Raw genomic sequence first — 16,440 nt, 5'->3', positions numbered from 1 at the left:
GCCCTTCTGCATCTCTGTAGTGCCATCTGCCGGCCCCACCCTTCTGCTCCTACGTTGAGGCCTCCCTCACCCTTCCTTGCAGACTGAGGCCTCACCACACCAAACTTGCAAATTCCCTTCTTTCCCTTTAATGAGGAGGGGGCTGGTGGAGAGGCGGAGGACCAGGGAGTGCAGCCATCGGGAGGGTTGGGTTTGGTGTGGGGCATCTCTCACAGAGGCTGTTGGAGCCCGGCTCACGTCCCACATGTCCCTTCTCGGACCAGTGTCCAGGGCTGAGTCACGGGTATCGTCATTCTTAGACCTCCACTGAGCCCTGCTGCCTCAGGTGTTGCTGAAGGAGCTGGATGTGGTGCAGCAGCTTCTTCTGGTGGCCAGCCAGGGTGATGCCCAGGGCAGGCAGGTCTCTGGTGGGGAGGGAGGGGATCAAATCTGGGCCAGCTTCTCCGAGATCCCCAATACGACCCCCAGCCAGGGGCCCGGAGCATTCGCCCCCACCCCACCACTCCCTGCTTACTCTAGGCTGAGCTGAGCCACATCACTGAAGGTACAGAGGCCAAACTTGGAGAAGTTGTCCTGGTAGCACTCCAGTCCAATGGCTGAAAGCCAGGCCTGGGGTGAGTCCAGACAAGGAAAGTCCAGGGCCACAGGGGTCAGAAGGGCCTGCGAAGGCCTAAGAGAGGAGGGGCAAGCAGGGTCAAGGTCTCCTCTTCATCTTAGCCCCTCTCCTAAGTTTTCTTTAGGTTTGCATCTACCCTCCCTGGCTTTCCCAGGCTCTAGCCCCAAGCTCCAGACCTTTCCCCTGGGTCCCCGCAAGCCTGCAGGGTATCTGGCTTGCGGATCATCTTGTCAAATGCAGCCACCAGCTGGTCAAAATGAGGCCGCCGGGCACGGTCCTTCTGCCAAGTGTCCAACATAAGTAGATGTAATCCAGGAGGACAGCCTGGAGGCGGGGGCAGCCGGAACTCCTGCTCTATTGCATTTAGTACCTGGGGGTCAGAGGAAGACTATGACAATGGGAAGTTTTGTTAGTAGAGGGGAGTACTTTGTTGGGTAAGAGGGTGGGCTGGAATCTGATGGAGCATGAGGTTGGAGTGGAGAAGGAACTCAAAGATATGGCAATCCAAGAGCCATGAGATCTTAGAATACAAACGGAGTAGAGAATGGAGGTCCTAGAATGTTCCAACCTGGGAGGGATCGGGGTGGGAAATCAGCAGTGTCTAGGTCAGTGCTCACCTCCTGCTCACTCATGTCCCAGTAAGGCCGTTCTCCATAACTCATCACTTCCCACATGAGTATCCCAAAGCTCCAGACATCACTGGATGTTGTATGCTTTCCATGTGCAATGACCTCTGGGGCTGCCCAGCGAAGCAAACAACTTGGGCCCTGAGGGGTAAAGTCAAAAGCAAATAGTAATAATCATAGTAATAGTCATGTTTATTGAGCAACTACTATGTGCTCAGATATGCCAAGGGTTTTACATCAAGCATCTCATTTAATCCTCATAACAACCCTCTAAGGTGGATGATATCATCTCCATTTCACAGAAGCAGAAGCAATAGTCACGTTTATGGAGCAACTACTATGTGCTCAGATATGTTAAGGGTTTTACATCAAGCATCTCATTTAATCCTCATAACAACCCTCCAAGGTGGATGATATTATCTCCATTTCACAGAAGCAGAAGGTGAAGCTTAGAGAAAGTGAACTTGTCCAAGGTCACAGAGCTGGAGAGCAGAGTGTTAAGAATTTGTACCCAGCTGTGCTGACTCTGGAGTCTGTGTAATCTCCACAACGGGGGAAGGGCAGGAGGTAGTTCTAGATTGTTGCAGGTCTCCTCCCCTCCCTCATCCCCTTTGTCTTGGTCCCTGAAATCCCTCAAACCCCGTCGCCTAGGCTTTCATCTCCCCATCACACAGGAGAGCCTCACTCCTTTCAGGGACTATGACACCCCGGCTGAGGTACCTACCCCAGATTCCAGCTCACCCCCGACCCCAGCACCTGCTGGGGCATGCCACAAGGCCCCAGGCTGTGTCCCCAAGGCTGTGCTCTCACCTGAGGACTGTGGCCAAGACGGGCCACCTTGCACACCAAGTGGCTATTCACCAGCACGCTGTGGGCAGACAGCGAGCGATGGACGAAGGCAAAGCTGGACAGGTACTGCATGGCAGCAGCCACTCCCCGCTGCATGGCCACCAGCTGCAGGCTGCTGAACTGGCCCTCCCGCTGCTGAGGGGAAGGGGCAGGGGGCAGAGGTCAGTGATCGGAGACAGGGGGAGACCTCAACATACTGCACAGCAGACAACAGCATGAGAGGGGGAGGGTGTGGAATCAGAAAATGGCTGGGAAGGAAGGACGGAGACCATGGAAGGTGGGGTGGTAAGAAGCAAAGATACAGGACCTCGTCTCCTGGAAGCTTTCCTGGACCCAAGGACCCTCCTCCTTCACCCAGGCTGGACTGACCCTGAGGAAGCTGTCCAGGGGGCCAAGCTCCATGAACTCCGTCAGCACCATGAGGGGTCGGCTCTTGGTGACCACGCCCTCCAGCCGCAGGATGTTGGGGTGCTGGAACTGACCCAGCACTGCGGCCCGGCCCAGGAAGGTCATCTGCAGGCTTTCGGCGCCCCCGGCCCACAGGGCCTGGATGGCCACAGTCTGCTCCCTCCGTCCCCGTGGCTGCAGGCGGCCCCGGCGCACTTCTCCAAAAGAGCCTGGGAAAATAGGTGTAGGTTGGGGTGGGGATCAAGGCTCACAGCGTCCTGCTGTCACAGCGTCACAGAGTCTGGCCAGCGGAGGCCACAAGGGAGCCCCGTCGTTCTGATCCCTGCCTTGGCCCTGCTGTACCTGTCCCAATGACCTCCTCAATCTTGATATAAGCAGGATCGACTTCCCGGGCAAGTTCTCGGATGGCCTGACAGGGGTCCTCGTAGGTGGAGGGGTCGATGTAATACTTCACCCCGAGTCCTGGAGGGGTGTGGAGTATGTTATGAGCATGTTGTGAAAGGCAGGGCTGCCCGCGCACCCCAGACATGCCCACTTACCTCCAGAAGGTTGTGCCAAGGAGCTCCCCCAATCTTGGGGGGATCCAGCCTTGCCTGCCATGTGCCCCACCCATGTGTTCCCCAGCCCCACCCATTTCCTCTCCTCATCCCCACCTGGGCTGCTGTATTGCTGCAGCTGCTCCGTGTAGCCAGTCCCACGCCGCTTCCTGAGGAACAAAACGGTGGCTGGGGATTACGCTCCCATTTCCACCCCCTTGCTGCCCCCTTGTCACCCTCCAGACTGCTCTTTAGTCGGTCTGTGGAGGGGGGACGCCAGCCTGGCCCTCCTGCCCACCTCCACGTGGGGCCCAGGGCAGGGGCTGGCTGACGGGAGGAGCACCAGTGTGAGGTTTCTGCAGGGGGCTCCAGACTTGGCAGGACTTGAGGTTTGGCTGTGGAGTTAATGGTGCTGGGCAGAGTTGGGCAGGGGTGGGGACTCACCGCTGGAAGACGACCGCCAGCACGGTGATGGCTGCCAGCAGGAGGAAGGCCAAAGCCCCCAGGATGGAGCCGATCACCAAGGAGAGTCTTTCCGGAAGCTGGGAAGACAGCTCCCCTGGGGGACCAGCCGACAGGGTCACAGGTGGGCCAGTTCTCTCACAGGTGCTTGTTCATGTGCCCAGGCACCCACACACACCACAGGCACACACAACATGCACGCGCATGCCCCAAACCTCCCACATCCATGCACAGGGACACACAACACACAGACACGCCCACAGCCCTCCCACATCCACACACAGGGACACACAACACACACACACATCCCCACAGCCCTCCACATCCACACACACAGACACACAACACACACACACGCCCACAGCCCTCCCACATCCACACCCAGGGACACACAACACACACACACATCCCCACAGCCCTCCCATATCCACACTCAACATGCATACATACCCCTACAATTCCCCACCTCCCCAAGTAGCCCCTAGGTCAGCTGCTGAGCAAAAGGCACTCTTCTTTCCCACAGAACTTCTGGTTGGGAAGCACGGGGCCAGGGTTCAAGGCCGGACAGTCCCTGGGCCTCTCCTCACTACCCACTTGGGCCTTCACCTGCCCATCTGGCCCTTGACCCCCGCTCACCTTGAGGAAGTGTCTGGAAATAGACTTTGCCCCCGTAGGGGCCGTGGCCGGCAGCAGTCCGGGCCCGCACCTGGAAACCATAGATGTGGCCAGGGCTCAGCTGTGTCACGGTGGCAGTGTTGGTCTCGCTGGTCAGGGTGAAGGAGTGGGATTCGTCTTCTGCCTGGGGGTAACAGCCACTCACTCCCTGCCTGGCCCCCTCTTGCCCCTGCTTCTGCCCCTAAGGCCCCCAGCCACCCTCCCTGGTTGACAGGGCTCTCAGACACATGCCCAGTGCTGCACGCTTCTGGGCACCTCTCCTTGCCCATTCAGCCTCTGGCCCCTACTGTGGGGACTGTGAGCTCCTGCCAGCCCTGTTGCGGACCCCTCATTCCTCCTGTGCACCTGGTCACCTCTGGGCCCCACTGTGAGGCCTATGAGTTCCTACCAGCCCTACTGCGGAACCCCCACTCCTCCTGCGCACCTGGTCATAGTAGCGGAGCTGATAGTCCAGGATGTTCCCATTGGTCTGGTCAGGCTGCGGCCAGGACACCGTGATGCTGTTGGATGCCCGGCTCACCTGGTGCACCACAGGGACAGCAGAGGGCACTAGAGTGCAAAAGGAAAATTATTATGGGGATAGGAGTCCCTGGGAGCAGGATCAGCCTTGAGGGGAGGGCGGCAGGGGTGGACCAGGCTGGAGATCAGGAGTAGGGAAGGGGGCTCAAAGGAGCGGAGGCAGGGGATCCTGAAGGCCAAGGAAAAGAGCTCACCTTCATGGCTGGTGCTGACATTGATGGCTGCAGCCTGAGGAGGGTCAGGGCTGAGCTCAGACACCCCATTGACAGCCTGCACCTCTAAGATGTAGGGTACGTGTGCCCGGAGTCCCCCCACTAACACTCGGCTCTCAGTCAGGCCTCTCTGGCGAGGGTCGAAGTGGACCTCATCCCTGCAGCGGCGACAAGTGCCCCCACCACCGCTGGCAGGTTCCTGGCGGCCTTCACACTCCTTGCACACGACATTGAAGAGCAGGTCCCCTCGACCCCCCAGCTCCCGAGGCAGGCGCCAGTGTAGCATGAGTGCTGAGCCTTGCACCTCAAACCAAAGCTCCTGGGGAGCTGATGGAGGACCTGGGGGGCCGGAGGATATGGCAGTCCAAGGGCCAAGAGGGCAGGAGTGGGGGTGATTGAGGAAGGAAGGAGCCAGGGAAGGGTGGGTGGCCCAGAGGGAAGGAGACAGAAGAGCATGGGGTGGGGGTAGCCCAGAGAGGCAGGATGTGGGCCCAGGGAAGGATGGGTCAGGGAGAGAAGGGGGTGGGGACAGGGAGGGGAGGAAGCCAAGAAAATAGGGGAAAAACAAGTCACTCCAAATGCAAAGAGCCCCCCGTGTTGCCTGCTCCCCCCACTTCTGGCCCCTCTCCCAGTCTCTTTCCCATTGCAGGGCTGGGTGAGGAACTCACCAGTGCAGGGGGCCTCTGGTGGGTCGGAACTGGCCCGGTAGAAGCCCTCCAGGCAGGGGCAAACGGGGGCTGCTGGGTTGGCAGCGTGACTGCGGGCAGGGCATGGTGAGCAGGGAGCATTCCCAGCAGAAGCCTTATAGAGCCCCCGTGGGCAGGCTGAGGAGGCAGAGAGGAGAGTGGGGGCGTCACACTCGCTCTGTCCACCCACCCTGAGCTCCCAACACACAGCAGGCAGGTATCCTCGCAGCCTTCTCTTCCCCAGAGCTGGTTCTCCTTTTCTTCCAAGACTGAACCCCACCCTCTCTTCCCTCAGGCAGAGATTTCTTCTGCCAATTGCTGGGACAGAATTGCATTTCCATGGATGGAGAAAGTGAGGTGCAGTGGGGGTTACAGACAGGCCCAGTGCCAGATGTGGGTGTTCCCAGCTTATTGCATAAGCTCCCTCTGCGGAGGCCTGCTGCTGCAGTCATTCTCCCTAGCTGCCATCCACTGCCTTCCTCTACCTGCGTCCCTGTCACCTGGCCCAGCGAGGCAGGGACCCTCCCAACAGAAGGGCGAATGGGAACCAAAGGACTCTATTCCATAGTAACCCTGGAGCTGGAGCTAAACTCCTTTTGGTCTCCATCGCTTCTCAGGCCTGAAGACTTAGGAGAAGGCAATTGCTGTGAAAGGCTCCAGAAGATTCCAGAAATTTCAGATGAGTGGGTGATAGTAAGTTTGAGTGCTTTAAGAAATAAAATTAGGGAAAATCGGGGTCCTTTCCTAAGATGGCTTATTCCTGACCTTTTGCAGATAAAATGAATTTTGGGGTGTTCAGAAGAGGAGCCCAAAGGCTGGGGGTGGGTGGCACGTGTCGGGCAAGTGCAAGACGAGTGGGCTCTCACCTTGGCAGGCCTTGTCTCCTCGTGCTGGTTGGTATCCAGGCTGGCAGCGGCAGCCCCCGACAGCTACCATCCACTTGCCCTCCCCGTTGCAGTGCAGCCTGGGGGGGCTGCCTCCTGCCTGGCCCCCTACTCCGTCCTCCTCTGGCTCTGCATGAGCCACACAGGTGCCCACAGCTGCCACCAGGGAGGCCCCCCCAGCCCCACTGGCCTGCGTCTCTGGAAAGGAAGCAAAGGATCGGAGCACGGCAGGGCAGGTGTAGGAGAAGAGCCTGACAGCGACCAGGGCCAGGCAGGCCCCCGTGTCCTGGAAGGCCACGTAGAAGCCGCGTTGGGTGAGAGGCCCAAAGCTCCGCTCTTTGACGTTCAGTTGCAGTCCAGCCCGCTGCCCAGCCCCGTGGGGTCCCACAGCCCACGCTGCAGAGGAAGAAGAGGAGGAGGAGGAGGAGGAGGGAAAGCTCTCGTCTGCTGCAATTGTGTCCACCTTGGTCCAGCGTTTGAGGTGCCAGGAGGAAACGCTGTCAGGGCTGTCGGGCTCCTCAGCCTGACGGTAGTAAAGGGTGAAGGTCTCCCGGCAGGTGCCGCCGCTCACACCCAGGCTGGAGCATGCCCGCACAGAGAAGTGGAGTCGAATGTGCGCCCTCTGGGCCCCGCGCCGCTCCACAAAGTGTGTCTGCAACCAATTGTCCTGCCCGGTGCCTGGAGGGGCCCCTGCCACATGACATGCCTCAAAGGTCCGAGTCAGGCGTCGCTGGTCGTCCAGAACACTCACCTCGTCCCACTGCAGGAAGGGCCAGGAGAAGCTTTAGGGGCTCCAGGCTTAAGCAAGGCGAGGTAGAGGTTATAGGAAAGGGGACATATCTCTTCCACTGAGACTTAAAATTAATGACAAGCAAAGCAGATAGAGGATACCTTGAAATCTTGGTGCTCTAGAGGGAGGGATCCTTTTCCCATAATCCTCACCCAGGGTTTCCTTCATGAATTCCACTCTCCAGGGAACAGGGAGGGGCAGGGCCAAGGGATTCAGGTTCAGAATTAGAGTGGCACTCACCCCCCCTGGTGGGTAGGTGAGCCAGCCAATCTCAGATGTCTCTCCGGTGGTGTCCAGCAATACCTCTGCCCAGAAATAAGAGGGGCACACAGTGGCCAAGCCTCCAGCCAGCACTGCCAGCCCCTACTCTATTCCTACCGGGAACAAAAGAATGCCCCACCCGGGCCCATGTCTTTGCCAGCAGGAGCACAGCTGTCTGTCAGGGTCCTTTCTCTGACAAATCTGATGTGGGTCTTCATTATCCTCACCATGTCTTTCCCTTTATTGATGTCTTCACCCTTATCTACCTTTTCTAAATCTTTCCCACTTCCCCCTTGCACTGGGTCTCTATGGCAGGTCTGGGTTCTCCTGTCTCCCCTCCCTCTTACCTTCCAGAGCCAGAACTGAAGACACCAGGAGCAGCACCCATAGGCTACACACCATGCCCGCCACTCTGTTCCCTAACTGGGCAGCCCCTTCAGTAGCCATGGGACATCTTCAGGGCGTCCACCATCGCCCCAGCCACCACCCTGCTCCTGGGTGGGGCTGCAGCTTTTGCAAGACTCAGGGTGTACAGCTAAGCTTGCTTCCTGAGGAGACACACAAGACCAGAAGAGGCAGATGGGAAGAAAGTGTTTCTTCATATACAGCCCAAGCTCCAAAAGCTGACCCCGTGTCTGTGTCTCCTCCTACAGCTCTCCAATCGCCCCAGCACCCACCATGGGACAGAAGCCAGGTTGCATACTGCCTCTCCTGAGCCGGTGCACATTTGACCATCTTGGAGTGTTCATGCCTACTCCCTGTGTGACCCTGTCTCTGTGTTCATTTCTCACAGCTCTCCTTCCTAGAAGTGGGGCAGAGGGTGTTTCTGGGTCAATCTTACCCTTTTTTTTTTTCTGCAAGGGGTTATTCCAGTTCTTTCTCTTCATTTACTCTCCTCCCTTCCTCCAACAGCCACCCTGTATTGGAAGTTAGAAGATTTTCATTAAAGGCAGCTGGTTAAGAAGCTGCTGCATCCTACGGACACATGAATTGAATCCTCACCACACCGCCCCACCCCCGATGGACCTGGATGCTCTAGAAATTTCAGAGGGGCAGTGAAGCAGTGAAGCGGGAGGGACACAGGAAGATGGCTGTGGGGTATGATGGGAGGGAAGGGACCAGAATAAATACAGAAAGAACACAGGCATGAAGATTCAGTCTGATAAATGAGACAGTGCAGGGAGGGGGCAGAGCTATGGAGGTCTGGCATACACTTTGTGAACAAAGATCCTCGTGCCCCAAGGGGTGCATGTTTTCCTAGAGCTTACAGAAGAATAACCCTATGGCTTTAACATATGAAAAGATGCTTCTTGTTTGCTCACATTGAAAGGAAACCAGGTTAAAACTACAGCAACAGGCCATTTGTTATAGAAGGAATATTTGTGCCCCCCCTCCACTCATATGTTGAAATCCTAACTCCCAAGATGATGGTATTAGAAGATGGGGCCTTTGGGAGGAAATTTTAGGTCATGAGGGTGGAGCCCTCACTAATCATGAGATTAGTGCCCAGATGAAAGAGACCCCAAAGGGCTTTCTCACCCTTTTTCTGCCATTCGAGGACACAACAAAGAAGAGGGCAGTCTGAAACCTAGAAGAGAGGCTTCGCCAGGAACTGACCATGCCGGCACCCTGATCTTGGACTTCCCAGCATCCAGACTGTGAGAAAGATATTTCTATTGTGTATAAGCTACTAGGTCTATTGCACTTTGTTATGGCAGCCACAGTTGCCTAAGACACCATTTTTACCATGTTGGACAAGATATGGGAAATAGGTTCTCTTGTACATACTCTGCTTGAATCCAAATTGGAATATTCTCTTGGGAGGACAATTGGGTAATATCTTTCCAGCAACTACATTGTAAGAATGTGTCCTTCAGGTACTGTATACTTGTATGGGTTTGCACAGATGTTTGAACAAAGACATTAATTGCAAATTGTTTATAAGAGAAAAGGCTGTAAACTAACTGTCCATCAATTGGAAGACAGTAAAATTATAGTACATCCTTAGAAAGAAATATGGGCAACTGTTTATGCACTGATATAAAAAGCATTTCCAAGTGAAAGTGGGACAATGGAGAACAGTGTAAAGTAAGCTCCCCTTTGTTAAGAAGGATATATACACATACATATGTATGGAAGGATATCTATGGAACAGCATCCAAAACCTGTGAAAAAGGCAAAGGAAATGGACTGAGACCCAGTGCAAGGGAGACTTAACTTTCATTGTATTCTCATTAATTGTATCCATTTAAATTTTTGCATTCTTAAACTCTTGCATGTGTATTCTTTCAACTAAATCATTAATTAAAATTTTCTTTAAAACTATAGGATAATAACTGTTTAGTAAAGTTAATCAAAACAGTGTTCATATCCTCATAATGGCTTCTCAGAACTATGTAGTAAGCTACCTCTTATATAAAACCTTCCTGTGCCTTCAGAAGGCACACCACTAAGCTCACGAGCAAATGAACAGAAGGAATAGCTACCTCCAGCGTCACAATGAAGACAAACAGGCTTGGCACCTCCTTTGCTTGTTGATCTAGAGATTGGCGGTTCTCTATCTCTCCTCGTGTCTGAGTCTCAGAAGTCTGTGAATTAAGTGGACTATAATCCCTTTATTTCTGTGAAGAAAAAAAAGAGACATGTTGCCCAGATTGCTCAAAAGACATAGAACTGAGAGGAAAACAAAAAAAAAAAAGCCAATTAGAAGAGAAGTTGTGATTTGTTTTTCCTGGATATATATGGCCTTGGGATTGTTGAAAGCTATCATAAAACAAAAATCAAACTATGAAACTTTAATTGCGACAAATATGAAAATCATAATTTGATTCCTACTAATTTTTTTCTGGCACTGCGGGCTGTGCTGTCCATGAAGTTATCATGGAAAGACACCATTTCTACATACGCGTGGGCTGATGTAGAGTGGGCACCTGCCAACTAGCCCCTGAAACTCACCTTTTGTACATCTTTAACCCTATTTGTGAAATAGAGAGTTCAATTTACAGCCTATGGAGACAAGTAAGGAGCATTTCCATATGGCAAATTGCTCTTAAGTAATGTTCTTTGCAAAAATGTCTGAAATGCTACTAGGATCCTTCACAGATGAAATAAATGCTTTGGAGAGGAACGGGGAGATCATGAAGTAAAAAGCAGGCATAGCTATTCAATTCTGTAACCTTGGCACCGTCACCAGTGGCTGTTTAATAAATATCCTAAAGTAATTCATGTTGTAAGTGCACCCCCCCCAAACTCTCAATGGCTTAATTTGGAGACGTGCTTGACACACTGAAGCAAACCAGAGTCACGGAGTCCTTAGAAATACTGTTATCAGGGAAAGAAAATGCCAGCAGCAGGTTTTTAAACAATGAAGTCTATTTTACCATTTGCCTAGAAGTTATTCTTTAAAATAGTCTCTTTCTTTCACTCAGAACATGGATGGATTCTGTAATCTGTACAAAGAAGAAACAGTAAGCCCTGTGTCTTCTCAAGCTTACAACTAGGCAAATAATCATGAAGAAGGAACAATAAATATTTTGGAAATATTTCAATGAATTATTTTGAAAGACAGCCAAGCAAGATAGAAAAGATGCGCTGCAGATAGTATCAGCTGTCCAATATGGAACACTCTGGAAGATGAATAGCAAGATATTTGCTTTGATGACCCGAACTACAAGGAACACAGTCACTTGTGGTTGCAATAGGGCGTGCTTGCATAGCCTTAGCATGCCTCGTAATGACAACACGAAGCTGGCCTCCCTCCAGAAGATCCAGAAAAGAGCAAAAGCAATTATGAAACATGGATGTTAAGGCCACTCAGCTTCTGCCATCAAGAAACAGCATAAAGAAAAGAAGAAAATAGAGACACTGCCTGTGGATGACCACTTCAGCAATTTTTTGAAATTTTACTAAGAACAAAGATATTCATTAAAAAGAAATGGTTGAGGATCTTAAAGTACCCAGAAGGATACTTCTAATGTTTGATGAGGACCTCTTTTAGATTCAGATCCAGATGATTGAAGGTTATAAATACATTTTTTCAGAAAAAAAAAAATTGTTGCTGAGTCAGACTAGGAAGTTAGATGAGTTCTTACTTATCAAACAAGCCAAATAAATTCAAGACTTTTAATTTTAATATATAAAAAGAATATGGGTGTACCCCTGTTGCAGGAATCCAAATAAAGAAAAAGGAAGCTTTATTAAGATATGGAATAAATTGCTGTCAGCAAATTCATACCACTGCAGATTCTTTTGAAGCCAATTTCAAAGGCAGAAACATAAGTGACAAGAACACGGCTGCTCCACATGCCTGGAATGCTAAGTAAGCAGGACTCAGAACTTGATTTTTCAAAGGTGTCTTCAATGGTTGTGGGCATGGAGCATCTTCTGCATTTGGTCCAGGAGAGCATCCCAGGGACAGGCCAGTACATTTCTCCTGCCACAGAGATGGGAAGCAGCCTCTGCAAAGCCAGGCCCCTTGCTCCTCTCTCACAGCCTGCTTGAGAGTCCTCTCTCCTCTGACTTACAAAAGGAACTGGTCAGTATTTAGAAATTCTCTAACACAAGAATGTGCAAAAGAACTTATCTCCTTTAGAAAAATATTCACATTTCAGATGTGTATAAGGTTTTAAAAATATAAAACCAGAAGCAGCAGAAATGTGAACATAAAACAATGGTAGAGAAAATGAGACTGATTAGACAAAGTTTTAGGTAACAACAATTGCAGTCTATGACTTTATAATATTTTCTCAGCTTCTTTTATAGATATATCACTTAATATCTTTTTGATACAGTAGAGACAATAGATCCACAAGCCTGCTACATCTCTTCGGTTTACAAAAATAAGACTGTTTCTTAGGTATCAAGGTTGTGTTTTGTTTTCAGAAACTGGCAAAAAGTAAAGATTTGTAGAATCATAGGTTACAAAGCATAGCTTACGAGTTATGTTGCTATAAAAATGAAATATTTCACTTTGGGAGGCCAAGGTGGGCGGATCACAAGGTCAGGAGATCGAGACCGTCCTGGCTAACACGGTGAAACCCTGTTTCTACTAAAAATACAAAAAAAAAAAAAAAAAAGAAATTAGCTGGGCATGGTGGCGTGTGCCTGTAGTCCCAGCTGCTGGGGAGGCTGAGGCAGGAGAATGGCGTGAACCCGGGAGGCGGAGCTTGCAGTGAGCCGAGATCGTGCCACTGCACTCCAGCCTCGGCGACAGAGCAAGATGCTTTCTCAAAAAAAAAAAAAAAAAAAAAAAAAAAAGAATGACTTAAAAGTAAATTAAATTGGTAAATTGGTAAGAATTTAAAAAATTAACCGTGCTCCAATTAAATGCTAAATATGATATTTTCATGAGCAAATCAAGCTTACTTAATATAGTTTATGCACCTCAATCCACAAAGTGAATTTTTAAAGATTAAATAATGTAAGCCAAATAAGCTTGGAGGAAGGTAGGCAGAAGACATATTAGGCCATTAAAATGGGTTACTGTGGGAGGTAGAAATGAAGGATTGTAGGTGGGGGCATTAATTTTGTCTTATACATAATTCAATTATTTTTCTTGTTACAGTAAGCATACCTTATTTTTATAATTAACGTAAAATCTCATAATTAAAATCTAAACAAAAAAGAAAAATATTTGTAAAACCTAGACAAATAAGCATACGTTTACATTTTATTCACTCCCCACGCCATTTTCCTTCTATGTTTCAAAATATCAAGAAATGTTCATCTATAAGAAGAAGGTAGAGGTGGAAATACAGTAGGAGCTGAGAATGAATGAGTGAAGTAATGCCAACAAGAAAACCAAAATAATTGTTATCTCTGGCTAGTCTTTAAGCTTGTCTCCCAAGAAGTTCCAACTGTCCCGCTGCTGACATCATGCATGCTTCTCTTCGACGATGTCAAGCAAAGGGATGAGGCTATGAAGGGACAGAGGGGAACCCAGGGGACTGTCCACTGGGAACACATAGTAAAGGGCATGGCCCCAAACCGAGCCCAGACAGGAACAATTTAGTGAGACAAAGCAGGCTGCAGAGTCCAGCAGGGACAGAACAGTCCCGAGGGCAAAGGGGTTCGAGGTTTTATGTCTGGTGTGGTTGCTGGGCTGGTCCTTACACCTGTGAGCCACACAGGTCAGTGTGGGAGGGGTCAGTACCACAGGCCCTGTCCCCCATTCTGTTCCACAGCTGTTAAACGCCCAGGAAATTCCAGTATAATCCTTGCTCAGTTTAATGCCAAAGCCTCTATCCTTTAATCTCCACCTTGGAGATCTCTTCGTGCTCTGGCCTCCTGCCTTGAGAAGGATCCCATCATCAGGCTTTATGGAGGCAACCAGGACAGACAGTGAGGAGGGGCTGTCCTCCGGCTCTTCTAGTCCCTGCTTCCTTGGCTGGAGAAGCTAATTTGTAGATTACCTAGCAGAGGACAGTCCTGTGTCCCTGGAGGCCTCCAGCCCCTGAGAATGTCCCCCAGAGCACTGTGACTCAGACAAATGTGCCTCCCACTCCCAGGCTGTGGAGCTGGGGGAGGCTTTTAAGATGCAGGCAGTGTCTAGGTCTAGCCAGACAGCCACTTAGAATGAGCCACTCTGTGCACTGACGGGGGACATGCGTGGCTCTGGAAAAGAGCATAAGGGAGGGTGTTAAGGCAGGAGGCAAATGTGCCTGAGAGATGAGTAAGTGGAAGGTTGTGGAAGAAAGCCCCTGAGTGCCAGGAGTAGCACCTGCGTCAGCAGTGCCTGAGGATGTGTGTCTACCTGGTGGAGTGTGTAAGGGAATGTGTATGAGGTGAGGTGGGCGGGAGCAGATGCTGTCTGTGTAGACGGGGGCTGTTGCTTTCCTGTGGCAGAAGATGCACATCAGTGCTGGTTCCGGAGTGGTTCCATGGGCCCTTCTTCCTCACCTTCGGCCCCTGCTCTACCCCCAGTCTGGCTGTGAGTTGCTCTTGGCCCCAGGAGGTACTTCTGCAGAAACACCTGGGCTGGGAGAGGGAGCCAAGCGGGGGGCGGGGAGGAGTGGGTAAAGAAAGGGAAACCTGAGGCTTCCCAAACCCTCCAGAACCTGCCATCCTCCTTCTACCTAGAGTGGGAACTCAGGGTCTAGGGCCCAGGCTCAGGACAGGGTGATAGCAGAACAGCCGTCCCAGAAGGAGGATCCTGCCTTTCCCACGCTCAGCCCACCCCAGCCTGTTGCTCCCCAGCATTCTGGTAACTCAGTGTCATTGCCAACCATCTTTTTGCACCCTGAATGGAGTAATAGACTCCAAACAAGTCCTCCTTCTGAGGCCACCAGGTAAGTACATAGACACCCCCACCCTAATCTTCCTTTGAGAAAAAAGGCCCACTGCTCTGAAAAGCCAAGTGGCCCCACTGAGCAGCACTCAGAAGCCTCAATGCTCCAATGCCCCTTACTTGGGCAGCTTCTGTGGTCTACTAACAGCCCCACACAGCTCCCTCCCACTGGTCTCTCAGCTCAGGACCAGCATCTCCCCTCCTAGAGCCTCAGTCAAGTTCCCCTGGCGGGCGGAGGGCCTGGGTTAACTGGGAACAGGCCCAGCAGCTCCGCTCCATGGGCGCTGCCAGGGACATTACAACATTGCTATGCTGGGTCCATGCCAGCTCCCCCAGGGATGGGAGGAGAGAGGGTGCCAGACGGCCAAGATCGGTGGGTGGGGGTGTGGGGCAAGCAGGGCCAAGCACCCAGATGGAGGGAGCAGAGCGAGGGTGGAGCTGGGGCAGGAGCACGCAATAGAATTTGGTTGCACGTTGGGGGTGATGGCTGGGCAGCAGGAACCAAGCGTTCCTTCCACCTCCAAGGCTTAACTGTGGTCATGGGGCTGGGGGGGACAGTGCCTTGTGGGGAGCAGGGGACAGGTGTGTGGTCAGCCTCCTGACTCCTCCCAGCTCCAAGGGGATTGGAGTGATGCCACTGGAGTCAGAGGGGTGGCAATCCTGTTCCAAGCGTGGAGCTCCGTCTCTGCGAGGACCCTCCCAGATTAGGACTCCCAAGCCAGAGCCAGAGGAGAATGTCTGGGAACGCAACTGGGGGATCCTAACAGCAAGGGTAATGCGGTGTCAATGATGCCAGGTCAGAGTGGAGTGAGAGGGGAGTAGCCAGGTTGACCGTTTCCTCACCCTTCAGGAACCCCAATCTGGCCTTGAGGAAGGATCCTCAGTACTCCCTCAGGAAGCCACCTAGGGGCTGGGGAGCCCCACTACTCTTGCAAACCTTAATTCCTCTGTCCCCAAGCATACTGTCCCCGACCCCCACAACGCCGCCTGCTAACCCCGCGGGCTCACCTTCCCGTTGGCCGCAGTCTCTGCAGGTCTGCGCCCCCCGAGGCCTCGCAGTGGACCCGGGGCTCCTGGAGCTCGCACAGTGCCACCCGCGTCTTCTCCAGTCCGGGGACCCCGTTGCACCCGGCCCGGGTCCGTTCGGCGCCGAGAGTCCCTGGGATTCCGGGGTGGACCTGACGCTGGCGGCAGGGGCTGCTCCAGAGGTGGGGCGCCGGGAGATCCTGGGGGCCCGCGTCGCGATCGCCGTCGCCAGGCTGGGTCCCGGGTCGCGATCGCCGTCGCCAAGCTGGGTCCCGGGTCCCGCCGCCCGCTGCTGTAGAGCCGCGGCTGGAGCGAACGCAGCCCGGCCCGCCCCCTCCGCGTCCCCTCCCAGGCCGGCCCGGCCCGCCCCTTCAGCCCCTTTGGCCGCCTTCCCACTCCCTTCTTCCGGGGAGCCGAGCCCGCCCTCCCGGCCTAGGCGGTGAGTGCGCGGCGCCCGCTCCTCCGCCCCGGCGCGCGTGGGAGACGCGGGGCGCGCCCGGGGCCCCGCCTGTGCGCCGGGAAGGGGGCGGCCTCCTCCCGCGGGTCTTGGCCGGGAGGATCGCACGCGTGGGGCGCCTGCAGGAAGTGGGAAGGGAAAAGGCTGT

At 52.9% G+C, this 16,440-nt stretch overlaps 1 protein-coding gene across 5 annotated transcripts; it reads right to left on the bottom strand.

The window, feature by feature from the left end:
• Positions 1-105: 105 nt before the first annotated feature.
• EPHB6 (EPH receptor B6) lies at positions 106-16,154 on the bottom strand. 5 transcript variants are annotated; one of them, XM_016958301.3, is made up of 21 exons: positions 15,818-16,148; positions 10,011-10,145; positions 9,651-9,689; positions 9,064-9,180; positions 8,366-8,441; positions 7,872-8,072; positions 7,504-7,568; positions 6,456-7,233; positions 5,572-5,727; positions 4,886-5,242; positions 4,597-4,721; positions 4,134-4,296; positions 3,480-3,594; positions 3,153-3,205; positions 2,842-2,961; positions 2,461-2,708; positions 2,053-2,226; positions 1,234-1,383; positions 793-986; positions 515-670; positions 106-404 (listed from the first exon to the last, which is right to left on the bottom strand). In XM_016958301.3, exons 6-21 carry the CDS (start codon positions 7,969-7,971, stop codon positions 296-298), a joined length of 3,063 nt encoding a protein of 1,020 aa, XP_016813790.1. In that variant the 5' UTR covers positions 7,972-8,072; positions 8,366-8,441; positions 9,064-9,180; positions 9,651-9,689; positions 10,011-10,145; positions 15,818-16,148; the 3' UTR covers positions 106-295. The 5 variants fall into 5 exon arrangements, with proteins under 5 accessions (XP_016813790.1, XP_063671771.1, XP_016813791.1 ...); XM_063815701.1 differs by lacking the exon at positions 9,651-9,689 and having other exon boundaries at positions 7,365-7,568; positions 15,818-16,154; XM_016958302.3 differs by lacking the exon at positions 9,651-9,689 and having other exon boundaries at positions 15,818-16,154.
• Between the last annotated feature and the right edge of the window lie 286 nt (positions 16,155-16,440).

Source organism: Pan troglodytes, chromosome 6, assembly GCF_028858775.2.
Source record: "Pan troglodytes isolate AG18354 chromosome 6, NHGRI_mPanTro3-v2.0_pri, whole genome shotgun sequence".
Classification (NCBI taxonomy): domain Eukaryota; kingdom Metazoa; phylum Chordata; class Mammalia; order Primates; family Hominidae; genus Pan; species Pan troglodytes.
Note: the sequence above shows the minus strand (reverse complement) of the source record. Positions and strands in the feature narration are given on the sequence as shown.